The sequence below is a fragment of the Physeter macrocephalus genome, chromosome 18 (genome assembly GCF_002837175.3).
Source record: "Physeter macrocephalus isolate SW-GA chromosome 18, ASM283717v5, whole genome shotgun sequence".
NCBI classification, from domain to species: Eukaryota; Metazoa; Chordata; class Mammalia; order Artiodactyla; family Physeteridae; genus Physeter; species Physeter macrocephalus.
This window is the reverse complement of record NC_041231.1, coordinates 104,082,376-104,099,656: the sequence shown is the minus strand read 5'-3', so window position 1 is coordinate 104,099,656 and position 17,281 is coordinate 104,082,376. Positions and strand designations below refer to the sequence as shown.

At 49.8% G+C, this 17,281-nt stretch overlaps 1 protein-coding gene across 3 annotated transcripts in view; it reads left to right on the top strand.

Annotated features, from left to right (window-relative positions):
* The first annotated feature begins 6,409 nt into the window (after positions 1-6,409).
* The window catches only part of LY86 (lymphocyte antigen 86), a 54,076-nt gene continuing 43,204 nt past the window's right edge, over positions 6,410-17,281 (top strand). For all 3 annotated transcript variants that reach the window (XR_003677000.1, XM_007108983.2, XM_028479665.2), the window contains exon 1: positions 6,410-6,597. Coding sequence is in view for 2 of the 3 variants with exons in the window: in XM_007108983.2 (XP_007109045.1) it covers positions 6,471-6,597 (127 nt within the window). In the remaining variant the exon portion in view is untranslated. The remainder of the gene's footprint in view (positions 6,598-17,281) is intronic.

The following is a 17,281-nucleotide window of genomic DNA, read 5'->3' as shown; positions in this document are numbered from 1 at the left end:
AAAAAGCTTACCGCTTATTAATTATTATTGACTTTTTCAAAGGTAAAGAAACTTACGTTCAGAGAGGTTATGTGACTTGCCAATACCACACAGGAGAGGCAAGATTTCAGTCCAGGCCTCTCTGACTACAAACCCTGTTCCCTCCGCCCGACTCCAACTTGCCCTCCTCGCCCACTGCTGCAATTCTTCTCTGAGGGAAGCCAAGGTCCGGCCCACTCCTGGAAGCTTCACAGGTCATGTCTCATCAACTTCCAAGTAGTGGGGATAGTTTGCTTCAATATCACTTATAGGGGAAGATAAGCAAGCCTGAAGGCACAGAGCTTGGCTTCTGGGATCCAACCATCTGACTTTCAACTTGACCCTAGTACATGTGTGATCTTGGACTAGTTACTAACTATGCCTCTTTTTTTCTCATCTGGAGAACAAGGATTATCCTAATACAAGCCCAGAATCCCTCAGCTAAAATCTCTGGGTACAGATGTATTTTAAAGTTTAGAATTTCTTGATTTTAGAAAGGCAAAATAGGATTTATACTTCATAACACCCCATGGGGTCGGGTGCAGGACCCATCGCCCACTAAACAGTCACTTTAATATGTCTGCAGTGAAACAAATTAATATTCATATAGTGAGATAAATTAAGACTGTAAATTAAACCTATTAAACTGATGAAATTTTAGAGTCTCGTCAATTTAGATCAGATTTTCTACCAAAAGAGTTCCAGAAACATATATATTCTTTCCTTTTTCAAGACTTGGGGATTTCAAAGTTGTGGATGGGAGCATCACGAGGCTGCACCTACCTTGTCAGGCTGTTGTGAGGATAGTGAAGAAGTGAGGAAATATACATATTAAAGTGTTCAGAAGAGGGCCCTGCATATAACGGGCCCAACACGCTCGGTTGCTCTTATGTAATTCCAGAGGAGAAAAAACACAGGCCACTTCACAGATTATTATTTGTATGTCAAAATTACTGCTGAATAATAGGGAATAAAAAGGGAACAGAAAGCTCTCCATTGTACCTCTTCAGTAGAATCCTAGGTGAATCCAGCAGCCACTGCCGGGAGACAGAAATCAAGAAAATCTCCAGGGGTCTGATGCAGAGAACGGGTGAGTTAATTTATTCCAGCTACCACCTGCCAATCCAGCAAAATGTGCTCTCAAATAATTTGGCTTATATGTGACAAGTACCAATGCCCCCATGACTGAAAGTTTCGGAACCAACCGGAATTGGTGGCAATATGGAAGCCCAGGCCTAGGGCGCCAGCTGCAACAACAAAATCAGGAATCCCCTTTATACCACGGAAGAGAGATCCGTCCATTCGTTACCACACTCCTGGTTTCCTCCGGAATGCTCTTCCTTCAGCTTATTAAAATCACTTCTATCTTATCCGAATGAAATCTTGAGAGCATTCTCAACTTGAGCAGAGGTTTAGCTACAAGTTGCTGGTTTGTCCCATGCTGTAGAGAATTTTTAGGCAACGTGCATCAGTCCTTTCAGACTAGACCTTCCCTCCCTGAATCTCAGAGCAGTTTCTTCTGCCCTAATCAGATACTGCAATTTGCTCTTTTTCATCACTGGGAAATTGATCAGATTGACCTACAGAGCCCACCTCCTCCTTGGTCCAGCATATGTGGTCCTCAAACAAGCAAAATTCATTTCTGTTTGTAGTTTGTCATAGGACTTGTAGATCCGTTTAGAAACCAACTACTTTGCATGTTATGTCTCCAGGATAATTAAACATTAATAAATGTTACTTAAACATTAGTAATGATGATAAATGGGGCAATAATAAGGAAATCGGGGAGCAATATTTCAGATAGGCCTGCTACAGTTTGTCTGTTGGAGCAGTTATCAGAAAGCCCTGGTGAGCTTCCAGTCTGGGGTATTATTTTTTAGTGTATATATGCAACAAGTCGAAAATACTTCGGAAAGCTCAGTCCAATTTTCTATGGGAAACCCAAGCAATCTTTCAAGAAGCAAAGTCTCTTTAATAAACAACGATACTAAATAAATTTGTTGATTGTTGTCTCCCCCCCACTAGAAAGTACCCGCTATGATAACAGAGACTTTGTTTTCTGTTTTCCTGGCACTTGCAATCGTAGCTGCCATGCTGGAGTGCTTCATAAATATTTGCTGAATAAATGAGCGAATGAATCTGAAGCAAGTAGATGAATAGATGCGTTTTTCCCTGTTTTCTGTAGAAAGCAGACTGTTTCTATGCTTTTCTATCAGATACAGACATATACTACACGATATCAAGACTCCGTTTTAGTGGGATCTCACACTCTCCTTGGGATGAATGTCCCGGAAGCCTGGGAGACCGTGGAGAGACTCTACTGAAAAGCCTAGCTGGCTGGTACCCACCCTACAAGATGCTCGGGTAGTCCACATAACAAACAGTAGGTGTGAAAATAAAGAGCAAAACCTCAGCAGTCAGCCCTGGAGGGGGTTGGGGGGTGGCGCTAAATGGTGTTACACAGGAAGTAGCACAGCTTCCTGACTTCTACACACCAGGGAAACGGTTTTTCGGTGGCACTCAGTCTGGAAGACAAAAGTGAGAAGAGATCACACCTGTCTCTTCCCTCTGCAACGTGGCAGAAACCCAGGGACAGGCCACAGAGAAAGGGAGCAAAGCGGCAGCGCAATATGAAGGGAAAATGTCACCTAATATCATAAATATTGGAAGGGCATTAAAGGAGAGCAGCCACAGTTGAATGCAAAACACCGTGAGGACACATTTGCCTCTATTAGCGACGGAGTCCTCTATCAGCAGGGTTGTACAGTCAGGGCTGTCGGCTGGCTGCTGGCATGCGAAAGGTGGATAAAATCGGCCTGAAGCCCCTGCCGTGCACTGACAAAGTGCAGGGCCCACCGCGAGACTGAACCACTTTCCAAAGGAAGCTGTATTTCCTGGGGAAACACAAGCTGAGGCCAACGTGAAACCCTGTCCTTTTCTCAGTACACACGCGCACACACGTATTCCTGGAGTGTGTAAGTCTCCACTGAACCTGTGAGAGTCACAGGGTGGAGAGGGCATCACACAGCATCCCCACAGCAAGCAATTTAGAATCTGTCTGTCCTTAGATGACCTTGGGCTCTCCCAGCTGCTTCCTCCTACCGGGTAGCGGACTTTCAGCGGCTCACGTCTCCCTCCTTCCCTCCACTCCTTTGTCTCTCCTTTCCCTCGCTCTCTGCAGCATAATCCAGTAACCTGGTATAATCTTTTTTTTTTTTTTGCATAGTTCTTTTTTTTTTTTAACATCTCTGTTGGAGCGTAATTGCTTTACAATGGTGTGTTAGTTTCTGCTGTATAACAAAGTGACTCAGTTATACATATACATATGTTCCCATATCTCTCCCCTCTTGCGTCTCCCTCCCTCCCACCCTCCCTATCCCACCCCTCTAGGGGGTCACAGAGCACCGAGCTGATCTCCCTGTGCCATGCGGCTGCTTCCCACTAGCTGTCTATTTTACGTTTGGCGGTGTATATATGTCCATGCCACTCTCTCACTTTGTCACAGCTTACCCTTCCCCCTCCCCGCGTCCTCAAGTCCCTTCTGTAGTAGGTCTGTGTCTTTATTCCCGTCTTACCCCTAGGCTCTTCGTGACCTTTTTTTTTCTTCTTAGCCTCCATATATATGTGTCATCTTATCTTCTGCTGTGGAGGCGCTTCACCCTCACTTCCTCATGTTGCTGGACTCTTACCCTCAGCCTCCCTTTTATTCTTAAAGCCTCTCCTTAAACATCAGAGTTTTCTTAAGAACGCTGTCAGTGACAGCCAGCCTGACGAGAACGTCTTCAACCGGCAAGAAAAGAAAGGCGCCATCCCCAAGCAAACCTCTGTGGAAAGAAAGCAGCTTGAGACACAGAGGAAGAGGATTATTTAAAAGAGTAGCAGAGAAATCGGAACGAGACAGAACAGCACAGCTTCTTCAGCAGGACACGCTCAGGGGCTGGAAGTCAACACTAGAGCCTGCTGGTATATTCAGTTCCATTTACAGAGATGTAACCGTATTTTAAATAACCATCACAAACTGATCCTAATTTTGTTTTATAGTTAGGGAGCAAGACCTTCTCAACTACCTCTTTTGCTGTCTTCATGAAGTTCCTAATTAAAGAACTCCTCAAGACACTGTGCGTTGATTGAACTAGGCGAGCCGTAGCTGATGAGCTCAGGTCAATCCTGGTTTCCAGTAGCAGAACTCCTTAGAGAAGGTGGCTTATTCCTATTCCTATACAGACGCGCTACATGTTCTGCGAAATGTTGCCTGTCGTTTAGCAGAAGGACGTTTTATTAAGAACTCAGATGATTTTTTAAAAATTGTACGCTCTGCAACAGACCAAATCCCATCATCTAGAGCAGAGGTTCTCAAACCCGGGCCCCCAGCACAGCAGCAGTGGCCTCACCTGGGAGCTTGTTAGAAATCAGGTTCTCAGGCCAGACCCCAGACTTCTTAGACTGTGTAGTCTTGTGTGAACGAGCCTGCCAGGGGATGGTGCTGCCCCTTCGAGTCTGAGAACCACTCCTCCAGAGCCACCGCCGCCACCAGACTCCATATTTCCAGACGTCGGTGCAACCCCTGAATTATGATTCTTTTCACGGCTAGGTCCTTTGATTTACAAAACCCTGTCGCCCGCTCCTCTAAAGAGGACCTTGTTTCCCTCTTGGGGCCGCTCGTGGTCCCTGCCCGGGTTTCTGCCCCCTGCCCCGCGCTCGGGGTCCTTCCACCGGTGGGCGGGGCAGCTCTGCGGGGTCGAGGGGCGTGGCCTCCACTGCTCCCGGCTGACAGTTCACAGCCGTCTCAACAAGGCGCTCTCAGAAGTCTCTAGGGAAAGCCAGGCTCCGCCTTGCCGTCCTGGAATCACCGGGGCTCCCAGGCTTCCTCCGGAGCCCACGGCTCTCCCCATAAGCTCTCACCACCACCACCCTTCCCCCCCCGAGCGCTCCTGTTCTCAGCCCAGCCGCCCTCCCAGCCACCCAGACTACATGGGGCTACCTTGTCTCTTCTTACAGCAACCTACCCGCCTCTCCTCTCGGGTGGGCCTCCAGTTTCCCCTTGCGTCTCACAAAGGCCAGCGGTCCTTCAGCTGGGGCGTGTGTCAGACCCACCTGACGGGCTTATTAAGGCACATCTGCGGCTCCTCCCCAGAGTTCGTGCTTCAGTGGGTCTTGAGTGGAGCCCAAGAACTTGCCTTTCTAACAAACTCTTGGTGGAAGTTGATGCTTGTGGTCCAGGAACCGTACTTTGAGAATCGCTATTGAAAGCCAATGTCACTGAACTTCAGAAAATCGATCCCCAAGTGACTATGCCCTGCTCTCTCCCTAGAAATCCAAAGTATCCATCAAGTAAGTCAACTTACTTGTTGGTCTTCACTGATCATTCAATTCCACTTATTACAAAAAAAGGTTTGGAAGTGACTTTAATTCTTATTTAAGCCATGGGCAGAAATCGTGAACTTACCCAGGGCGCTCAGAGAAACGCTTTTCCTCCCGAGGGAAATAGTGTTTTCTGTTGCTTCTAAAATCTGCCGGCCTTGGTCCTGACTCTGGTTCTCTTAAACTGCGGTGGAGCTGGGGCTGGGGGTGGGGAATCAGGGCTGAGAAACTTTGCTGTCACGATGCAGGACCGCAGAGGAAGGGGGATAGAGAGACAGATTCTTGGCTTTGAAAAGAAAGTGGGACATGACATTAATAATCCTGCCACTGGCCAAAACAAGTCTTCAAAGGGAGGCCCTCACTTCCCCGTCCTTCCCCACCCTTCCCACCAAGCTGAGCCCAGAAATAGAACCCAGCTCGCTTCTCAGGGCTCCTCCCTCCACCTCGTCTCCAGAGACCACAGCTACTGCCCCCAGAGCGCTGCCCTGTCCTCCCGGCTGCACGGTCGCTTCTGAAGTCTTAATCCTGGAGCTGAAGCCAGAGGCAAGTGCCAACAAGGCCAAAGCCTAATTCCAGTTCCCAAATGTTCTTCTGCAGCTCCCCAAATGCCCGACGCTGCTGGCCGGCCCCAGCCAGGCCCCTGGGCCGCAGCCCACATCAGAGGCCCCTGGGGACAGGGGACCCGGTATTGGAAAACATGTGGAGGCCTGTGGTTTCGCTTTCCTGACTTCTCTGCCCCACCCGGGGGCAGGGCTGTAAGGAGGGTGGGGCAGGAAGGAGGGCTCTTTGGGGGCCCAGTTGTAAGGTCCTGCATCACCTGCTAGCCCCTCTCTTTGAAAGCAGAAAGTCAAACATTAGCCACCCCGGACCCAGACGAGCCTCACCCGTTGATCAAGCGCCAAAGGTTCTGGGGAACAGCGTTCAAAGGCCTCTTGCGAACTGCCTCTTGCTTCTCAGAGTGGTTCCCCAAGGAGCATAAGATATGAGAAGTGAAACTGAACGTCACCCCTTTATGAGAGGAGGGGAAGCACCCTGAGGGCCCTTTCTCTTGGGCCAGTTATTCTTCTGTTGGTCACACACAGGACCTCGCCATGCAGGGGCTCACGGCCGCCCTTCTTGTCTGGACTCTGATGTCTCCCCAGGGCCATGGCAGGGAAGCCTGGCCCACGCACACGGCCTGCAGGGATGAGAGTTTGCAAATCCTCTACCAGAGCTGCGGTAAGCGCTTTCTGAATGTCCATTTCTGTTCATGGGGAAATTAAGGCCCACAGATGTGAGCTGCTGGAGTGTTTTGTTGGGGTGGGGGAAGGGCGAGGGGGACAGTGGCCAAACAGGGAGCCCTGGGCAGGAGGAGGGGTCGGCCGGGAGAGAGCTTAAGGGTATGACAAGAGGAACAGAAAAAGACAGTGCGAGTCTGGATACAGCAATTCATTAACATCACAGAGCCCTAAAAAGAACAGACCGACCGATGAGTCTACCAAATCGTGAAACCTCGCCAGTTCAAGACCAGGAAGAGATGCTTCTGTCGCCTCCCTCGATTGTACGCCTGGGACACCTTGCCAAGTTATTTCATTTGCAAGCTGAGTGAAAAGGTCATTTATGCCAAAGGAGAAGATTCCTGTCCTGACGACACTCCCAGAGCTTCTATCACAGCAGCAACATCATTCATTCATTCACCAAACACTTACCTGGCAGCTGCCAATGCCAGGATTTTCTCTAGGGCTGGACATAACAAAAGGGAATGAGCTACGTTACCCTATGGGGCAAACGTAGATACCAACCAAAAGTGCAATCTAATGAACAGAATGCTGGGAACTGCCGTAATCAGTGTCGGAACCAAGTCTTTGGAGTGTATATCCACCTACTGGAGCTGTTAGAACACCACAGACTGGGAGGCTTAAACAGCAGAAATTTATTGTCTCACAGCTCTGGAGGCTGCAAGTCCAAGATCAAGTGTCGGAAGGGCTGGTTTCTCCTGACGCCTCTCTCCTTGGCTTGCAGACGGCCGTCTTCGTCTCCTGTCTTCACTTGGTCTTTGCTCTGTGCCCACGTGTTCCTAGTATGTCTGTGTCTCTTCTTATAAGGCCATCAGTCATATTGGATCAGGACCCACAAGTATGACCTCGTTTAATCTTCATCACCCTTTTAAGACCCTTACTCCATATACTGCCATATTTTAAGGTACTGAGGGATAGGACTTCAACATATGGACGGGGTTGGGGAATTCAGTCCATAAAGGGGGCCTGAGTGGCCAGAAATCAGCCCAGTCTCGGGATCACATCTTGAATGAAGATTAGAGGGACTGGCTCATGAAGTCATGACATTGTGAAATACGCCACTTTGGAGGTAGACAGAGGGCAGAATGCTGTTGCAGGTGGAAAGGAGATGCCCTTTGAGCATCTAAGGCGGCTGCATGATAAGCTGAGGAGTAGTGTAGCTGTTACCTACGGCTGCCACCCAAGGAGCTGCCTCAGAGAGGTCCACACTTTACTCTTTTAAAAAGAAGGAACATCGAACATTGAAATGCACACACAAATTTCTTTAGTGTAAAAGAGAAGGAATGGCTGGATGCTGGAAGTGTTGATCACCGGACTCCTGCTCTGCCTGCAGGGATGGGATGCTTTCTGCTGGCGTCTGTTCATTTCAGATGCAGGACCAGAAGCAAGACTCGAGATGAATGCACTGCTCAGGATTTGTTTTGCCAATTCGTCCTCCCGTTAAGGGTTGCCATGGCTGCTCCATCCCTCAGACCAGCCTGAAGCCTGCAGCATTCATCCAAGCCTGGCAAGCACCTCTCAAGGCCCTGCCGTGAGAGGCGAGAAGAGCAGATGTATCAGGGAAAGAACAAGAGCTTCTCACCCACCCGCCCAGGGAAAACTCCTCCCTCTGAAGGGGTGGGTGCTCCGTGGGGTCAGTGAATTCTGACCGCAAACGCTGCTCCGGGCATTCAGCAAAAGGAATGGCGGAGACGCAGTCCTAGTCCAAGAGCGGTTGGAGGATGAGACAAGCATCAGGGTAAAGGCTGTGTGTGAAGGGCTGGAACAGAGGCACAGGTCGGGCACCGGGGGACAGGATGGTTGGAGAGGGTGAGATTGGGATCTAAACCCATCAGGGAAAGGTCAGCAAGCTTGAGTTCAACCTTAAAGGATGATACAAACGGTAATTCTAGCATCTCATGTTCATAGAAGGTTTATAGGCGCCGGGCACCGCGCTAAGGGCTTTCTAAGCGTCGTTCTCATTTACGGATGTGTAAACTGAGGATTAGAGATGTCGGGTAACTTTTCCGAGGCCACAGAGGTAATAGTGGCAGAATTACATCCCCAGTGGCACTGCAGAGGCGTTAGGTAAATATTTGTGGAATCAAAATAAATTGACCCCAGGCCTGTCTGACTCCAGAGCCTACTTTGAATCACCTGCCGTCTAGAATTTTGTCAGAAGGCAAATGGAGTGGACGTGGAGAGCGGGAAGGAGCATTTCGGCAGAGAACAGCGTGTGTGAAGTTCAGGAAACGTGCCCAGGATTAGAGTTCACGGAGCTGCGGAAGGGCTGGGACATGGGGGAGGGTGAGAGATGAGGTGGGAGATGCGGGCAGAGCCCAGGTGCGATGGGTAATTTTCCGTGTCAACCTGACTGGGCCATGGGATGCCCAGATAGCTGGTTAAACATCATGTCTGGGTGTGCCTGTGAGGGGGTTTCCAGACGAGATTGACACTGGAATCGGGGGACTGAGTACAGCCGACGGTCCTCCGATGTGAGCGGGCCTCACCCAACCTGCGAGGGCCTGAGTAGAACACAAAGGCAGCGGAAGGTCGAATTCACTCTCTGCCCAGCTGCAGAACTGGCACCCTGATCTCCCGCTTGCAGCCCTCCCGGTTCTCAGGCCTTCAAACGACACCACCAGCCTTCCTGGGGCCCCGGCTTGCAGATGGCAGATCGTGAGGCTCCTCGGGTTCCATCCTCATGTGAGCCTACACCTTGTAATAACTCTCTTTCTAGAATAGATGCATATATGTAATTCCATTGGTTCTGTTTCTCTGGAGAGCCCTAGTACACCAAGAGACCCAGACGAGGTTGGGCTGCATCCTTTCGGCAATGAGGAAAGGATTGCATTTTGGCAAAGATTCCTCGGGTAAGGGTAGGAGCATAGCTATGAGATTGAAAACTGTTTGAGGCTTCAGGCAGGATTTGTAGCCTAGAGAATCAGTCATCCAGGAAAGAAATCATGGGAGCTAAATTGGCAGAATTTCAACAGGCTTAATGTCAGAAGGAATCGTTGGTGTACGTTGCGATCAGCAGAGAGGAAAGCAGTGTCCTGGGAGCTCCTCTAGGGATGGGCCTCCCTCCTCTCCTGAGAGCCTTTGAGCTTTCGGGGACTGAAAGGCTGCGTACCCCTCCGCAGATGGAGATGCCCCCTCAGCAGCTGCATTCACAGCGGGGCAGCCCCTCGAGGCCTTCGCACTGATGACATAGACAGAGTATGTGATGCTTCAGTTGTGCTGCTTCATCGAGGCCTGGGGTTTAGACACCCCTGGGCGCATCGGGGGTCCCAACATGTTCACAGATGTGGGAGGGTCAGCTGACAAAAATAAAGGATCTACTGGCTTCTGGGTTTAGCACTTCGTTTTTCCTTTCTCTTTCTGTTTTATCATTTTAGTGGGAGGGGAGATTTGGGGCTAGAAACTGTTCTGAATAAGACAAAAATCCTTGAGGTGAAAGAAAGAATTTCATAAACGGTTACGGGGCTCTGAACACAGACCAGGAAGTGAGCAAAAGTGTCTGAAAAAGCAGAAGTCCTCCTCTGTCCAACCGTTAGTGCTGCAGCAAAGAAGAGAGTGACAGTCTTTATAAAAGCCAAAGGGGGAACAAAAGCAGCCAGGGGCCTTTCTTTTGTTAAATCATAAGACAATTTCCAGGCCTAGAAAAAGCCCAGGGGCCCCAGCCCACATACAAGCCCCATATGTCCACCAATGTGTTTACTGAGGTGCTGCTTCTGTCACACGAAGACGTGACGTGGATCACAAAAGTGCACGTGGTCGGAAGACGAACTAGACAGTAGGGGAAGCGGTGGGGTGGGGGAGGGGAGGGGAATAATAAAGCCGGGGGGTTGGGGAGGTCAGGACACTCACAACGGGGCTCAGCGGCGTGCGGGATAGGAGATTGGGGTCTGGAGCCATTCCAACCCCTAGGCGATTCTCTCTGTTTCCTGTCTTTGATTGTAAAGTGGGTTTCCTTGGCGTTTGGTGGCTTTAAAGGACGTGCATTGATTCTTTCAGAGTTTTGGAGGCCAGGAGTCCAAAGGCAGTTTCACTTGGTCAAAGGGCACCCTCACTTGGAATCTCCAGGGGAGGATCCTTTCCTTGCTTTGTCCGGCTTCTGCAGCTACTTCCCTGCCTCCTTTGGCTCACAGCCCCCTCCTGCATCTTCAAAGCGAGCAGCATTGCACCTTGCCTCAGCTGTCACATTCCTTCCTTCTTCTGTGTCAAGACTCCCTCAGCCTCCCTCTCGTGAGGACACTTGTGATTAGGATAGTCTCACGACCTCAGGATCCTTAGCTTAATCACTTCTGCCAAGTCCTTTTTGCCACTTAAGGTAACATTCACAGGTTCTGGGGATCGGGGCGTGGATATCTTTGGGAACAATTATCCAGCCCACGACAATAGGGCTAATAATTTTATCGGCATCTCAGGGCTGTGTGAGGATTAAGTGAAAAGGACTGTGTGAACAGTGCTGAGCACATACTATGTGCTCGGTAAATCTTTGCCGCCGCTGACTTGTAAGATATTTCACCGTCACAAGAGGTGTGTTTGACTCTGAGCTGCCTTGAAGCCAAATCAAACAAGGAAATTACACTGCTTACAAAATAAAACCAGTTTGCAAGGAGATGTCCAGCTTTTCCTGACCCTGGAATAAGCTGTGAGAAGCATTTCTCCCTGGAGTCAGTGGCATATCCTGGGCAGCATCTCCACAAGAGATGCCACAGTGACTCACATCCACTGTTCCTCCCGGTGCCCCTCAGTGTAGACCAAGGGCTCCTTTTACCAAAACGAAACTCAGGATCGATTTTGCAAAAAGCCGCAGTAGAACCGTCCTTGAATGCGGCGCTTGCAGGTCTGGGCTGCTCAAGGGGAATGTGGACACCCATAGGAATGGGTGAGCTGCAGGTGCTCCAGGACCCATCCGTAAATGCCATTATTGTGGCCATCGCTGCTGTTGCTGCTGTCATGGGACTTTTTGATAAGGGTTGGAGAGCAGAGATCTAAGTTGTATTTCCTGGCAAGAGCCTTGAGCGTACGCCTCAGTGTTGCCAGTTAACCTGCCTTGACATCGACCAGTCAGAGAGGAGAGTCATAAACAGTAAAGGACCCGTGACACGTGCCCGAATCACTTCACGTCCCCCTTTTGGTTTCTCTGATACAGCCAACCCGGCCATTCGCTTCGCTCCTGGGGGTCGTCTAGGGCAAAGGTCAGCAGAGGAAGCCCACAGGCCAAATCCCACCTGCTGCCTGTTTTTGAACAGCCCATGAGCTAAGAATGGAGTTTAGATTTTTAAATGGCTAAAAAAAAAAATCAAAAGAAGACTAATATTTGCGACATGTGAAAATTATATGAAATTCACATTACTGTGTCCATAAATAACGTTTTTTGGAACTGTGCTACAGTGACACAGTGCGGAGTGGGACAGTGACTGAGGGCCCACTATTTGGCCCTTCTTCGAAAAAGTTTGCTGCTCCCTAGTCAAGGTCAGAAAGGATCTCTCAAGCTCTTCACCAGACCCGAGCCTCAAGTCCTGGGTCTTCTGGGTGATTCTAGCCATAAAGAAACTCCATGGCCAAGCGAACCTGGCACCAAAACCACCACGACTGCAAAGGATTTGTAGGATCCCGTTGAGAGAATCGTCATTGCCCTAACAGTCTCCTGCTTCTGTATAACGTTTTACAATTTATAAAGTTCTTCCACTTGTAAGGTCTCATTCAGTCCTTATGAATAGCCCCAGGAGGTATGTAGGGTGTGTATTTCCATTTTCCAGATATAAAAACAGAAGCACATATATAGTAAATATCTTAACAAAGTAACATACCTGAGCCCTTGATACAAACCAGCCTAAGTGACTCCGTGCCCAGTGACCTAAAGCCGTTATCGCGGAACTCTTAATATGGAGTGTGAGCCATGCCAGCTGATCCCAGAAACATAGGGTGGGGACAGGGAGAAGGCACAGCTGAAGAACTAAGTCTTTGGGTGAAGAGGTGAAAACCCTAAGTACTAGCAAAAGGACGAGGAGAAAGAGGAGGGGGGAGAGGGAGAGGGAAGGAAGACACAGGGAGAAAGGAGGCTGGGCAGGAGAGAGATTTGTCTTCTGATTCAAGGGTTGTTTCCCCCTCCCACCCCGCCCCACCAGTCTCCCCTCTCTGCACAAGTTCAGAGCTAGGCCAGCATGGTTCTTCCCAAGTGTCCACCAGGACCTGTAGCAGCCACAGAAGACAAGGAACACCCACATCTATGTTTGTCAGCCTTGGGTACCAAGTTCTCTTTTGTGGCAAGGTGTCTGGAAATGACACCTCCCAAATTAAAAGAAGCAAATGAAAGGCCATCCTCCTACGAGTAAGAACAACGTATTTTATGGCGGAGCCCTCCTGCACAGATGTCGTACTCACCTCATAGGGAAACCCTATTTCCCTCACACCTGAGAGCAGCTTCCTCCGTGAAGAAGCTGGGGGGAGCCCCATCTCCAGCAGTAAGCTGAGGGCTGCGGGTGGTACCTGTGGGGCAGACCAGCCACCTGGGATGTCCTAGGGTCAGGGGACCAGGGCATCTGATCGCTGTGATTCAAACTTGCAGCCAACACCGGCTCTCGCTCCCTGAAGGGATCAGCCTTGTCCACTTCTGCCCAAATCAGTTTCACTCTATCTGACCTCCAAAAAGTCCTTAATGACAAAGTCAAAATCAGGTCACATGCACCTGAATAAGCCATCAAGAGAGTCCCACAGGACAGCGCATCAGACTCTAAGAATGCGAAGCGACGCCGGCCACATTTCCTTCCAAACAGAGGGTGAACCGCCGCCATGGCCTGGCTGCAGAGAGGAAGGACTTTGATAAAATATCCTAGGAAAAAAATTGTTTTAAACAGCCTGGAAGGAAAGGGAGGGGGAAAACCTCCTTTCCTCAAAACCTAATAATTCTTCAGTAAACGGAGCATAAAACAAACAAAAGAAGCAACGACATCAAAAAATAATACTATGAATGGAAAACATCACACGCCACGTAGTCATTTAAAAATACTTTAAAAACTTACCCGCAGAAAGCAATTGCTCTGTTTATTTTCCTAGATTAATAGGGATATAAATACTGGACAATCGAAGAAAAGTAAACAGCCAAGAAACAAAGATGCAACTTCAAAGGGAAAACTCAGGGCCTGCAAGATTCAAAAGCTAGTGGCCTTGAGTAAAGGGGGTCTTGGTGCCAAACTTAAAGACAGGAAGTTGATTTAAAATAAAAAAGAATGTCAACATTGAGATGCAGATTTTCAAAAATGGGAACAGGAAAAAGTCAAAAGCGGACAGGAGCTGGAGGGGAAACAGCCCAGCCCACAGATGCGCTTCTGCCGGAGCCCCTGTGTCCCTCCCCGTTTCCCTCTGCTTGTTACCATTTATGGCCAAGTCTCCAAGGTGGTGTTACTTCTCCTAAGAGCTTTTTAAGAGATGCTGAGTAACTTACTGAATAGGGACCTATGGAGACAAAAAAGCCAAGAGTCTGTGAGTGTAAGAGGCTCTTTCCATCCTCAGGCAAAAGCGGAGGGGCAGCTTAGCTCGAGTTTGGGGAGGAGCCTCTTCGGAGAGTCAGCGATGGGGGAGGACCATCCTCCAGCTCTGCAGCTATTTTTGTAAAGACTACAACGCAGAGGACACACTGCAAAAGCAGCCGCCAGGGTGAGGTCCTGGGCCAGGCTGCAGACTCAGGCCGGCAGAGAGGGCAGCGTGGGTCTAAAGCAGCTTTTTTCTTAGAGGCCGAGGAAAGCGAAGGAGAGAGCCCCCTTCCCAGATCCAGCTCTTCTCGCTGGAGCACCTGGCAGAGCCCGGCAGGTACCAGGCTCCCGTCACCCAGGAGGCCCCGGCTGGCAGCGCCCTCAGCATCACTGGTGAGAGCAGTCGGAAGGCGCAAAGCAGGGGCGTGCTGGTCAAGCATTACAGGTCGGGGGTGGCGGCGGGGGCACCCTCCAAACCTCAACCCTAAACAACAGTTCAGGGAAAAGGATAATTGAAAGAAAAGGGCCACCCACCCAGGAACTGTGTGCCATCTGGCTTGGCGTGCGTTCCTTCTCTGGGATGCCTTGCGAAGTGAGAGCCCAGGCTCCTGATCTAGTATTTCATTCTGGGGTCCTAGAGTAGCCAGGTGAGCGTCCCTGGAAGGACTCGGGGGTCTCCCGGGAAACAAGCGCTATAGAATTCGCACATCCGTCTGGCTGCGGCGGGGGTGATTCCTGCGAGGGGGCAATGGGTAAGCCTGTGTCTGCTGGCCTCCTTGTGAGGGAGCCAGGAAGGCCGAGTTGTGCCTCCGTGCCTCTTTGAAATTCTGCGCCCGTTTCCCCTGCGGTGGCTCTCGGCTTCCGGAACAGAAGGAAGTAGTAACCAGGCCAGGAGGTAATGGTCAGGAGGAAAAAGAAAAAGATCCTCAGCCCAGAAAGCGCTGCCTCCGAGCACAGCTTAACAGTGGGAGATTGACACAGGCTGTCTGGGGACCTAGAGTGAGGTCAGTGGGCTCCCGTATTTGAAGCCTGGCATCTCCCCTCTGGCCAGGTGGGAACTGCTCCAGCCCCCGCGGACAAACCCAGACGAGAATGATCAGGCTTCCCTCTTCCTGTTCACCATTAGAATCCTTTCCCGTAGCTGGGAACTTTCTTATTCGGAGGGCTTCTCTGTATGTTTCAGTGCTCAATTTCATGCTTCCCGTACTGTATGAAAAATAGCCCTTTAAACAATTAAACTCTACTTGCGTAATTAATAAATCAAAACTTTGTAGATTTCACAAATTACTTTTATTGCAGGCATATATCCCTGGGTCACAAGTTTTTTAATAGAATTCTCTTAAGCATGTAAACAAATACAGCGGATTTCCTCAAATGCGTTAAAATCTTTAAAGGCAGGCAAAGCAAGCACACATTATCACGGTGATTGTTCCATTTACTATGACCCTTTCCTTAAACTAGTGTCAAAATATCGGTACTATGCGTTTAACTTTATTTCTTTATCATCTTTACACTGATGTTTATTCTTCCCTGTATTCTTATTTTTCTTGGAGTTATAAAAATACTTAGTTCAGTATTTTCCTAGCTGTCTAGTATGTTCCCGACCAAAGATGAAGGCCATCACTCAGACCAGCCAGGACGCAGGTTTTGAGTTACCAATCAACTGATCCTGGGCCTGGTGGCAGCGGGTCAGCAAGTTGAGGTGTCTGTACTTAAACTTGACCTATTACATCCTGAAGACCTTTTAAGCCCCTTTTGCTTTCACAGGGTTCCCTGTATCCTGCTGCTGTTTCATCAATTGATGTGTGTTTTGCTGGGTCACTGTGATGCCATCCTGGCGTTATTACGCATTAACCCAGCCCATCAGCATTGCTGGAAACGTACACCTACCACCCTAATGTCAGAAATACAGTGAGAGGGGTCCTTTAGAGGAGATGATGGATTTTGTCTGCACAGTGGAGGCTCATCTTTAGGACATTTAGCTAACTCATCCTCTTAGAACATAGCACTGGATTGTCTCTCTACTTGTATATTCTGTGTGGTTTCTGGTGCTGATTTGACTCTCGTCCAGCTTTCTATCCAATTTTTATATGAGGCCACTTGAGCTGATCAATCCTTCTGTTCTAATTTTTCGCAAGCACTTCTGTTGTATGTATATACATATACTTTTTTTTCTGGCTTATTCACAATGCTTTGTCCTCACTACTACCTACTAACAAAGATAGAAAAATATCCCGTGGTTCTCTCTACTCTGTCCAAACGGGTGGGAACTCTCTGAATCTCTAAGGACGAGGCTTCGTGCTCATCCAGTGTTTGGGATGTGACGCAACTTCCTTTTCATCTTCGCTCGGGCTGCCTCACCCAGACAAGCCTGTGAAATGATTCTGAAAGAATCGCGAGAGTTGAGGTCTTCAAGAGCCCCGAAGAGCAGGCCCTGCCTTTCTTTCTGTTCCCAGAAACTGCCTGGTAGCGCCCCAATCAGCAGAAGAGAGCAAGTCCCCGGTGGTCTCCTCCCACCTGCCCCCTCCCGGTCAGAGATGGCACAACAGGGCACCGCCCCCTGCCCCCCACAGCGTTGGCCTGCCCTCTGTTTCCAGCTCCGTGGCCAGTGGAGAGGACTTTGGTCTCGCCAGCTGCGGTTTGCAGTGGCTGTAGAGCTGCTAACGGACAGGAGGGGAGCACACTGCAGCACGGGGTGAGGTTCCTAGAGCCGCTCTTGGTGGAGACTTACGCTCTGTGAGGCTAAAGGATCTGCTTCTGACCGTGGCCTTGTGGCCGTCTGCTGTGGTCATGGATGTAAGTGGCCTCGGAAGGAGCCGGGCGGCCAGGGACTGTCACGTGACCACCTATTTATCCCTCCACCAGCCTGGCGCTCTGCAGGCAGGTGGGGAGGGGTCAGCATTCTTCCAGTCCCCACCCACAGGCTCAGAGCCGACGGGGGACCTCTTCTAGAACTGGGAAACGTGCCGGCCAGACAGAACCTCAGGGCTTCGGTCCGAGCACCTCCGTGTTCAGAAGAGGAAACTCGGAGCCAGAGGAGCAATGTGTCCCGATCGTGGCCACAGAGCAGGGTGGTGGCGGCACCGTCCCCGGACCCTCCTGGGCGGCTCTGCGTCCTGTCCTCTGCATAAAAGCCATGATGCGAACTCGCCCAATGTCAGG